This window comes from Mus pahari, chromosome 9 (genome assembly GCF_900095145.1).
Source record: "Mus pahari chromosome 9, PAHARI_EIJ_v1.1, whole genome shotgun sequence".
In the NCBI taxonomy this organism is placed as follows: Eukaryota; Metazoa; Chordata; class Mammalia; order Rodentia; family Muridae; genus Mus; species Mus pahari.
The window spans coordinates 81509977-81521104 of NC_034598.1; the positions used below are offsets into that span (position 1 = coordinate 81509977).

The 11128-nt window shown below is 44.7% G+C and overlaps 1 protein-coding gene across 1 annotated transcript in view; it reads left to right on the forward strand.

Moving 5' to 3' along the window:
• Amdhd1 (amidohydrolase domain containing 1) overlaps positions 1–4605 on the forward strand; it is a 14155-nt gene extending 9550 nt beyond the window's left edge. The window contains exons 4-7 of the mRNA XM_029542032.1: positions 1530–1654; positions 1963–2056; positions 3073–3233; positions 4328–4605. Coding sequence (XP_029397892.1) covers positions 1530–1654; positions 1963–2056; positions 3073–3233; positions 4328–4415 — 468 coding nt within the window. The 3' untranslated portion in view covers positions 4416–4605. The remainder of the gene's footprint in view (positions 1–1529; positions 1655–1962; positions 2057–3072; positions 3234–4327) is intronic.
• The last annotated feature ends 6523 nt before the right edge of the window (positions 4606–11128 follow it).

Genomic DNA, 11128 nt, shown 5'->3' on the forward strand with positions numbered 1-11128 from the left:
GTTGTCCTCTGACCTCCACACATTCACACACACACACACACACACACACACACAGAGAGAGAGAGAGAGAGAGAGAGAGAGAGAGAGAGAGAGAGAGAGAGACAAAGACAGAGTCAGAAAGACAGACAGACACATTTACACACATTCACAACAGACACACACACAGAGAAACTCACACACATACATGCACACAGAGGCAGACATGTATACATATGTACGCATAGACACAGACACATACAAACACCCATAGCCATACTCACAGAAAGATACGAACACACAGGACACATATATACACACACGCCGAAGGATCCACACTGACATGTGTACGTTCATACCTATACACAGGGTTGGACACAAACATTCATACACATGATTTATTTCTGTTTGTCACTGTGTCCTATTCTTTTCTTTTTTTTCTTTTCCTTTTTTTTTTTTGCCTATTTGATACAAGCTAGAGTCATCTTGGAGGAAGGAACCTCACTTGAGAAAAGGCCTCTGTAACACTGGCATGTGGGCAAGTCTGTGGGGGCATTCCCTTGGTTACTGATTGCTGTGGGAGGATCCTGCACACAGGTGACAATCCCACCCCAGGGCAGATGATCCTGGATCATACAGGAAAATAGGCCGAGCAAGCCACAGGAGCAAGCCAGTGAGAAGCAGCCCTCCACGGCCTCTGCTTCACTTCACTCCTCCAGGTTCCTGCCTTGAGTTCCTGCCCTGACTTCCCTTGAGGATGGAGTGTGACCATCTGAGATAATAAGCCCTGCCCTTCCCAAGTTGCTTTTGGTCATGGTCTTTATGACAACAGTAAAAGGCAAACTCTGGCAGAACTCAGGACCAACTCTCACTCTCCAGAGAGCCAGCCACACGGGCACAGTGCTGGCAGTTCACATGCAGCTTTTGGGACCTTCTGTGACAGCAAATAGGTTGACGGTGTGTAGTACATAGAACTCCAGGGTGGCTTGCATGACTGTACAGGCTGCCCAGGTACATTTATCCAGCTTTCAACAGTGTGCCAGGCCAAGAATCCAACAGTGAAGAAGGTCATCCATCTTGGTTGTGTTTCTGTGAATTCTGGAGTAATTAGATTTTATTACTGATATTATTCCCATTTTTTTTATTCTGATCCCTGGGAGTCACAACATAGTTTCAGAAAATATCAATTATGCTTAAGATTATTTATTGTGTGTTTCTGTGTTTGTTTTGAAACAAGGTCTCTATATATTGCTCTGGGTGTCCTGGAACTCACTATGTAGCCAGCCTAGGCTGCCAGTTGTCCTACCTCAGTCTTCCAAGTGCTTGGATTACAGATGTGATCCACCACACCCCACTTTAATACTACTTTTTTATCCCCAACATGCTAATTTTCAAATGGTTTGTCTGTGACAAACCCTATATGTATTTGAGAGCTTGTGCTCATCAGAAATAGTTGACAAGGATTCTTAACAGGGCAGGGGAAGCAGTGTCATAGTATGTTATTGAATTGTTGTTGTATGTTAAACCTTTTCCTCTCTGCCCATCCTGCCTAGCTTGGGGCCGAACTAGGAGCACAGGCGGTCAGCCACCTGGAGGAAGTCAGTGACGAAGGCATCACTGCCATGGCTGCAGCTCGGTGTTCTGCTGTCCTTCTGCCCACCACGGCCTACATGCTGAGGTAAGGACCTTTCTTACCAGAACACGGTGCCTTCGAGTACGGTTGTGAGGACACAGACTTCGGAGGTGCGTTGTTCCAAAAAGCTCCTGAGAAACTCAGATGCCAAGGGATATGGCAACAGTGGTGCAAAGCCATCATCCTAAATGTGTAACCAACAAACCCGTGAAATGTCGGTGATGCTAACGCTCATGTCTACTCCACCCTGGAGCTTTCTCTCCTCTTCTAGAACATAAACGTTCCCGCCATCCCTGCATCCATTCTGAAAAAGTCCCACCTAGAGACTGACACTTTTCTTCCCCTCTCCTTAGGCTGAAGCAGCCTCGAGCCAGGAAGATGTTAGATGAGGGTGTCATAGTTGCTCTGGGCAGCGATTTCAACCCCAACGCCTACTGCTTTTCCATGGTAATTACTTTTCAGATATTTCTCTGAACAGAGTAGAAACTATGGAGCTTATAAATGTTTAACTTTTTCATCAGTTGTGAAAATGTATTTTAAAATATAAAGATATTTCCTTGAGAAGAAAGAGGGAAAGGGTTTAGTCAGTGGTATAAACGAATTTTTCTGCACACACAAATTCATCCAGTTCTGAAGAGATAAATCTCTATTTTTTTGAGACTTAAAGGTTTGTGATAGTCTATTTTTCTTCTCTGGGGCATAGCAGAAACTCAGTGAGATTTTAGTGAGTAAGAGTGGAGATAGGCTTCTCACATAGCACAGGGTCTTAAAAAACTGTAAGTAAATATTAAACATAGTGTTATTAAATAAGAAAGGAATCTCCCCCAAAATATAAGAATCTTATGTGTAAATTGCATTTTCCAATAGCAACTTAGCAATATAAATATATGTTACTACATATATGTGTATAGTATATAATGTAATAAAATATATGTAATATATGTATAAGTAATATATTATGAATATATACACATACACAATATAATATGTAATATAATAGATACAATATATAGTATATATAATATTATATTACATATAATATACATTTTATTGTATATACATAATATATTGTATATATTATACATTTTTATAAAAAGACTTATTTATTATATGTAAGTACACTGTAGCTGTCTTCAGACACCCCAGAAGAGGGCATCAGATCTCATTACGAATGGTTGTAAGCCACTATGTAGTTGCTGGGATTTGAACTTAGGACCTTCGGAAGAGCAGTGCTCTTACCGCTGAGCCCTCTCTCTAGCCCATACATTGGGGTTTTTTTTTTGGGGGGGGGGATGGGGAGCAGAGTAAAATCTGGGCCCTTTTACATCCGAGCACAAACTATTCCTGAGCCACTCCTTCCGGACACACGTTCAGTTGTCTTTGCTCGTGCTGTGTGCAGAAGCTTCTTAGACAGCAGTTGCTGCTACTCTGCTGCTCCCCAATGCTGTCTCTCCTTGTCTTAGCCGATGGTCATGCACCTGGCCTGTGTGAACATGAGAATGTCCATGCCGGAGGCCTTGGCCGCTGCCACCATCAACGCGGCTTATGCGCTGGGAAAATCTCACACCCACGGATCTTTGGAAGTTGGCAAGCAGGGGGACGCCATCATCATCAATGCATCCAGGTACGTGTCCTCCCCAGCTACTGGTAACCATAGCAACTATTAGCTGTCTTATTCGACACCCATATAGACACGTTTTAGATCCCTTCCTACTTGTAATTAGTAAGTATCAGGCTCTGGGTAGACTCCACACCACCAGGCCCCCTCTATCTTTACCCCTTTCCAGCCAGAAGGTCTCCCTCCATCTCCTCATCTACATAGTAAAGCCAGTCTCCAAATCCCTTTCTCTGCCCTGCCTTTTTCATGGGCCTCCCATTCCTGCTGTTTTCCTGGACTTGGGACTTGTCCCCGGGCCCGTGTGTTTGCTTTCATGCTTGCCTCCTGACCTCTTGCTTGTTTGCAGCCCTGTTTATCACCTGCCTCTGATTTATTCGTTCTCCGACTCATGGAATCAGAGGGCTCTCAAAGCCTCTACTCAGCTCTCCTATTCCTGAGTTCTTAATACTCACCTGTGGTCTGCTATGACCTGGGCCTCCAGTGTCACAAGCTTGGGCCTAGTGTCTAAATCTAAATGTTGGAGACATTCTGTCCCTCTGACCCTCATGAGCCCATAATAGCCACCGGACCCCACGTTCAACAGCGGAGAGCAGCTCCTTAAGTCCAGTCCTTCTCGAAGCATCTCCTCCTTCCATCAAAGATAATGTGCAAAGCGCTACTCATGAATCGGGTTTTAAAGTTCAGGGCTGGAGAACTGGCTCAGCTCATAGAACACTTGCTGCACAAACAAGGGGACCGGACTGAGCATCAGTGCCCACGTAAAAAGCCAGGCTTGGCAGGATGGGCTCCTGCTCTGAGCACCGGGGACACAGAGACAGGGGAATCCCTAGGGTTTGCTGACCAGACAGTCTTGTCAAATAGAGGGACTCCAGGTTCAGTTACAGAGCTGCCTCAAAAAAATAAGGTGGATAGTGATCAGGAAGCCACCGATGTGGAGGACTGACCTCCGTGTGCACTTACACAAGTGAGCAGGCATATACCACACACATGTACGTACACAGGCATATGCACGCGCACACAGTATTAGCTTTAACTGACATGGTGATTGATGCTTCTGATTTTTTGTGCACTGAAGCAACTATTTTCTACTTTTTTTCTAGATGGGAACATTTGATTTACCAGTTTGGAGGCCATCATGAATTAATTGATTATGTTATAACTAAAGGAAAAGTCATCTATAAGAAGTGATAGATCTGAACCGATGAGATGCCTCAGTGCGATAAGTCTCCTGTCACCAAACCCTGAGTATGATCCTGGGTCTCATGAGGTGGGAGGAGAGAATGTCTAAGAGTTACCCTCTGACCCCCACGTACTCACCTGCTATGTACCAGACCCCTCCTCACCTCCACATAAATAAATGTAATAAGATAAAAATATATTTTTTTATAAAATGACAGATCTCCAAGGGAAGATTTGAAACTTTGTATCAAATAACGCCATGTAAGTTAAAGCCCTTCGGTGGCTTGCAGAACTGTGTCACTTAAGCCTAACCATATGTCAGGGCTTTACTATTCACCTGAAACCCCAAGGGATTGACCTGTTTGACGTGAACATGTATGGGTATCTGGAAGTGTAAATAGGTAAACCTGGGATGAAATGGAGAGTCGTTCTTCAAAGACTGGCTGCGGACATTCTGAGATGAATATGCTATGAATATGAATTGAATATATGAGATGAATTTCAGATAGCCCAGAAATTCCTTTGTGGGAGAAACAACCTTGGCCTGAGAGGTCTGTTTTGTTTCTGCAAATGCTATGCCCCAGTGAGGCCAACAGTTCGGTTCCCTAAGAAGCAGACACAGTCTTCTCCCCCCACAGTTTGTCTCGTGAGATGCTTTCCAGCCAGTGAGGGCCTTCAGGGGCGGAGATGGTCTCCCATTTCTAACATCTTGTCAGCCCTTGAAATAAAGCTTCATCACAGAGTTCAAGACCTGACCTCTTGCACAGATATGGAAACTCTCCTCTACAGACACGCTTTAGACAATTGACAACGAGGTTGCATTAAAAAAGAAATCTTTACGTTAACTTTTTTTTCGTATCACAAAGTCATGGGTTTTATAGTTCTTCATAAGTATTTGCTGTTATTACCATTGTTGCCTGACAACCCTGGACATGGATCAGTTGTTTTGTCTATGGAGTCTTTTGAAATGTTCAAAGAACGGATCACAAAATTATTTGCAGAGTGAAGCCACATCCCCTTGAAAACTTGTAAAATATTTCAGTGAAATTTGCAATCATAATACAAATTAGTGACTTCACAAATAAACGTTAGTTGCTAAACAATCGTCAAATTCAGGCTGGCAGGGCCGGAATTATGAGGTGGTGTTGGGTTCAGTATAAATCAAGTCTGCACGGATTGGGTTTTGCTGATACAATACTGGAGGTCATGCTACTTGTGGAGTGAAGAAGTTTATTTAACTCCCAGTTGTGTCTGGTCAAGTTCCAAACAGCATGGTACAAGCTCTGGGGAGCCCCTGCTCCAACCCCTGGTGCTGTGTCAACTCAAGGCAGACTGCAGTGGAGGGAATGGTGGGTGAGAGAGCCACTACACCCCCACACAGAAGACAGATAGACTAGGTGGGGTCAAATCCAGGCTTTTATAATGCAGGACTTTAAAGGACTATCCACAGTCCCAGGAGAAATGCCGTCTGTCTCTCTGTGTCTCTTTCTCTCTATCTCTGTCTCTTTCTGTCTCTGTCTCTCTGTGACTCTCTGTTTCTCTCTACTCTCTGTCTTTCTGTCTCTCTTTCTGATTCTCTCTCTCTCTCTCTCTCTCTCTCTCTCTCTCTCTCTCTCTCTCTCTCTCATCTGTCTCTCTGTCTGCTTCAATCTGTCTCTCTCTGGTTCTTTGAGATAGCATTTCTCTGACCTGAAACAAGCTCTGTAGACCAGGCTGGCCTCGAACTCACAGAGATCCACCTGCCTCTGCCTCCTAAGTGCTGAAATCAAAGGTGTGTGCCAAGTGCCTTAGTCCCTTTCAAAGACAACCCTCCACCACATGTGAGCTGGGGTGGTGATAGACACCTGAAATTCTAGCACTGGGGAGGTGGAGGCAGAAGGATTGAGTCCTGGGCCAGTAGCCTGGGCTACTTATTGAGGCCCTGTCTCAAACATAGCAAAATAATAATAATAAAAAAAAAATCAGAAAGGAGAGGGAAAAGGAACATGGGCCTATAGGACGTCTTAGTTCAATTCAGTTTCATCTCTTTGCCTGTCAAGAAGTTTCCACCCTTTGGGAGGCAGTGTCATCCTTCTGAGGTGAGAATGTGTGGGCCAAGTGCCATGCAGGGTGGGCAAGCTAATATGTTCGGAAAAGAAAGACACACACGAAGACCTCATCATGATTTTTTTTGAATCTGTTTGGAAAACGCAGAGCTAGCACCCTTCCTGTCTGAAGTTCTAATTCTAAGCTGGGCATTGCCTTTGGAGGATTTGTGATCCTATTAAGGCCAAAATGGACACTAGCAATAACACGCAGATGTCACATTTAGATTAGTTTTTACCAGAAACTCTTGATCTGAGAAGAAGCATTTGAAAGGTGAAGCAATACCAACCTCTCCTTATGGGGGTTAAAGACCACGCCCAAAGTCTGAACTGAACATCTGTATTAAGCCAGCAAACCTCTGCCCAGGGAGAAACACTTCTCACAGAGCAGCCTCCAATGTTTATTACAGGGAGGTGTTTAGAGACAAAGAACATAAGAGAACCACATCCTGGTTGGCAGTTGCAGGGGGAATCAAGCAAGCAGTAAAACAGAAGCCAAGAACATGCAGTTAGCTGAGCATTTCAACCCCAAGTTTCTAGAACGGGGCTGGGTGCTTTCCCGTGGGACTTTTCAGGGGAGGTGATAGAAACTAAAGATGGCTTCAGTTGAGACAAGATGGAGAAACCTTTACCGTGTTTTACATCTTAGCAAGAAGTCTTTTGCGCTGATGGGAAGTTACTTTACATTTTAAGAGTCTAAAATAGGAAGCTACATTTTTTTTGTTTTTTTTTTTTGTTGTTGTTGTTGTTGTTGTTGTTGTTTGGTTGGTTCTATGGAACCTATCATGGGCAGGGGTTGTCTAAGAACACATGTGGTAGAAATTGTCCTGTGCCAGTCTGGCCTTCCTCAGGGACTCTCAGGAGCACAGAGATCCCATCCCCACCCTGACCCCCACCACTACCTGAAGCCCACCCTTCTCCACTGTGCAGTTAGTGTGAATTATGCTGTCCATGACCTGGTTTCTGATTGGTTCTTCGCATTACTACCCCATGGTGATCATTTGTTTTTTTAACCTGGCTCCCTGCCTGGGCTGTAAGTTGTCAAGGGCAAAGACTCAGGGGATCTTGGTTACCACTTGTTTAGAAATTCATCCACCAAGTCTTAACTGCTGAGCCATTCATTGCTACAGCCTCATGTCAAATAACATAAAAAAAAAAAAAAAAAAGACATTGCCACACAGGAAACCACAGGAATGATTTCCTGACCTGAATATCTTCTGACACAGAAGGTTCCTTGAATTTCTTCTTTTTTTCCCTTCTCTAACTCCCACCAGCAAAGGCCTGTCCAGCCACCTCCCTCATGCCTTTCTGGATGACCTAGTAATACTACATTTGTTTGGTACAGTAGTTATCACAGTATGTCCTTAACTAGAGGGGAAAGTCCTTTAATACCAAACTGCAGGTATTGCCCTGGGTCATGCCACACAGGAGTCAAAAACCTGACTGGATGAAACTTTACAAGCATGGGGGAGGGCAGTGTGTGGGGGGGTGTCAGAGATGGCTCTACCATTAAGAGTGCTGGCTGCTCTTCCAAGGACAGCTGTCTGTAAGGAGATCTGATACACTCTTCTGGCCTTCACAAGCACTAGGCATGGCACATGATGGACAGATGTAGAGACAAAATACCTAGCATGTAAAATAAAAAAAAAATAAATAAAGTATATAATTTTTAAAAGTAAGGAGAAGTCAGGCCTGATGGTACAAGCTTGTTTTCCAGTTGCTTGGGAAACTGAGACGGGAGGATCGTGAGTCCTAGGGCTGCTTAGGTGACAGGGTGTGCTCATGATGAATCTAGTCCCTGTCCTGATCAGATCACAGATGCTGCCCCTGTAGAAGGATCGACACACCTTACAGCCTATCCTGGACTTTGTCTAAGATACTAGACTCCCCGACCTCTCCCCGATTAAGTCTATAAAAGTGAAGAGTTCTCTTCGTTCTGTGGTTTTATTTCCTACCCTAGCATCTCCTGTCGTGCGGTGTTAGCAAAGGACTTGATTGCCTGACTCTCACACATCTTAATGCCCCTCTGTACCAAACCAGTGCACATCCTTTCCTTACATATGAAAAACTAAAAACACAATTGGGGATATATAGCTCAGGGGTAGAGCCCTTGTCTGAATGTATGAGACCCTAAATTCAATCCCAAGGGCGGGAGGGAGGAAAGGAGCAAGGGACAGAGGGAGGGAGGGAGGGAGGGAGGGAAAGGAAAAGGAAGGGCAACAGCTCACCATTGGAAATTCGGAAGCAGGGCAAAGTCCTCTTTGGTATTGGCAACTCAGCCACAGAACGACTCAGATGCCTCCTGCCTCTGCTCGGCCATCCATCCATGCCCTGGGTCTGGCTGTCAGCCAACGAGCCCAGCTCTGTCTGTATGGCCTCACTCAGGTCAAGCAGGAGAGAAAGATGACTTCCCTAGCTCTCAGGAGATAAAATGCTTTCTCGGAAGCTGCCGATACATTCCTTCATGTCATTAGTTCTGTTACAACCCCAGGCCTTTCTTGAACTAAACAGGTAGCAGAAAGGACGGCATCGTCTATGCTAAGATGTAGCACTGTCTATACTAAGCAAGTCTACCTGTAAGCCAAGTGAATGCTGTCTACTTTTGTTTGTTTTCAATGTTCACATCTAATACATTAGTACCTTTAACAAAGGTAATCAAAAAGGGTAAATTGATCAATTGCTTATTTTTGGTGTTTGTTTTTGAAATTTTTTGGTCAGCTGTTTATGACAGTGGTTCCCAACCTTCCTGATGCCATGAAACCCTTTAATACAGTTCCTCATGCCATGGTGGCCCCCACAACCATAAAATTATTTTTGTTGCTACTTCATTACTGTAATGTCTTGACTTTTGAATATCTGTTTTCCAATGGTCTTAGGCAACCCCTAGGATAAGGGGTCGCAATCCACAGGTTGAGAACCATCAGTTTACACTATCATAAAAATATTATAATGGCCAAATACAAAAGTAAAACACATGCATGATAGAGTACGGAAAGCATCTCTTTTAAAAGTATTTATTGGGTTTTATAAATTGAGTAGATTATTTGATAATGGCGACAGGTCTCGGTCTCCGACTTCCCATGTGACTCGTGTGGGTCACTAGGGAATCAGCAGAAGTACCAACAGAAGTTTTGGGGGACTTCATGCTTGCTTGAGGACTCACCTCCTCCTGCTGTCCGAAGTGAAGAAGCCCAAGCCCTGGGAAAGGGAACCCCCATATAGCAGCTCATTCTCCACCACTCCTCAGCAACAGACAGCACTGGGCTCAGCCCATAGTCTAAGACCTGTTAACTTTTTCTGACTGGATCTTTCAGAAGCTTGGAAAAGGCTTTCTCTAAAGAGATAGAGGTGTGTCTTAGTTAGCTTTACTTGATAACCTGACACAGTCTGGAGTCAACTGGGACACTTCAACTGTAGGACTACCTAGATCAGATTGGCCTGTGGCCAGGTTTGGGAAGGGTTATCTTGATTGATAACTGGTGTGGGAGGGTCCAACCCACTATGAGTGGCATCGCTTCTAGGAAGATGGGCTGGGGCTGTAGACGCAAATTAGAGGGTGACCCAGTCAACAGCCAGGAAGCCACGTTTCCACAGATTGCTGCCCTGACTACCCACCGTGATGGACGGTCCATGGGAGTGTTAGCCAAAAGAAACCTTTTCTTCCATTCCTGCTCTTGCTGGAATGCCTTCTCAGAGAAGCAGAAAAGCAAATACAAACAGGAGGTAGGCATGGAGCTCTGTGCCAGAGAGTATGCACTCAACACACACAAGGCCCTAGCTTCCATTTCTCAAATGGAAGAACACAACGGAGCAAGCCACTGACACAGTTTCTCCCCAATGACCATATACTCTTGAACTAACAAAGCTGTATACAAAACCGAGGGTTTGCAAGGGGCAAGCACTTCCAAAACAGGAGTGAGAGCAGGCACCTGCTAGAGTCATTGCCCACTTGGGTGCAAGAATACATAAGGTGTGTGTGTGTGTGTGTGTGTGTGTGTGTGCATATGTGTATGTTTACATGCAGCAAAATGACACCAAGAATAACCTGCACTTAAGTCTGTTCCTAGGGAACACATCTTGGGCCCCTGTAGTCTGTGACCAGCTCGGGGTGCTGGCAAATGTGTTGTTAACCAGCTGCAGTCTTTCTAGCCACGCTCTCAGACTCATGCACACACAGTGTTTTGCCCTTGTTTACCACAATGGGCGCAAAGTCCTCAATCTTAGCCTCTGGATGCCAAAGGGGTCACGGGACCCTTCTGACCAATTACACAAAGCCTTCCCAGGAGGTTCTTTATCTGCTTGAGGGAGATATGGAGATTGGGCAATACATCCGAGGGCCCAGTCTAACCTGTGTCAACAAAGCTCATTTTAATGATTACCTATTGCAAGCAGTGGGTTGGCCCCCACCCCCACCCTCAAATGCCTCATCTGTGCAATGGGAGGTTGCTTAGTGAAGCTCCTACAAATATGTGAGTATTAAACTGTGGGAAATGGGAGGACTAGCTTCAGACTTCAACTTGAGCACATCACCAAGTGTTTAGGAATATCTGAGAAATATGAAAGGCATGCCTGAGACAAGGGTGATCATTATATTTATCCCCAGATGTCTTTTTGTTCTTGGAGGGGTGGCTTAAGCCT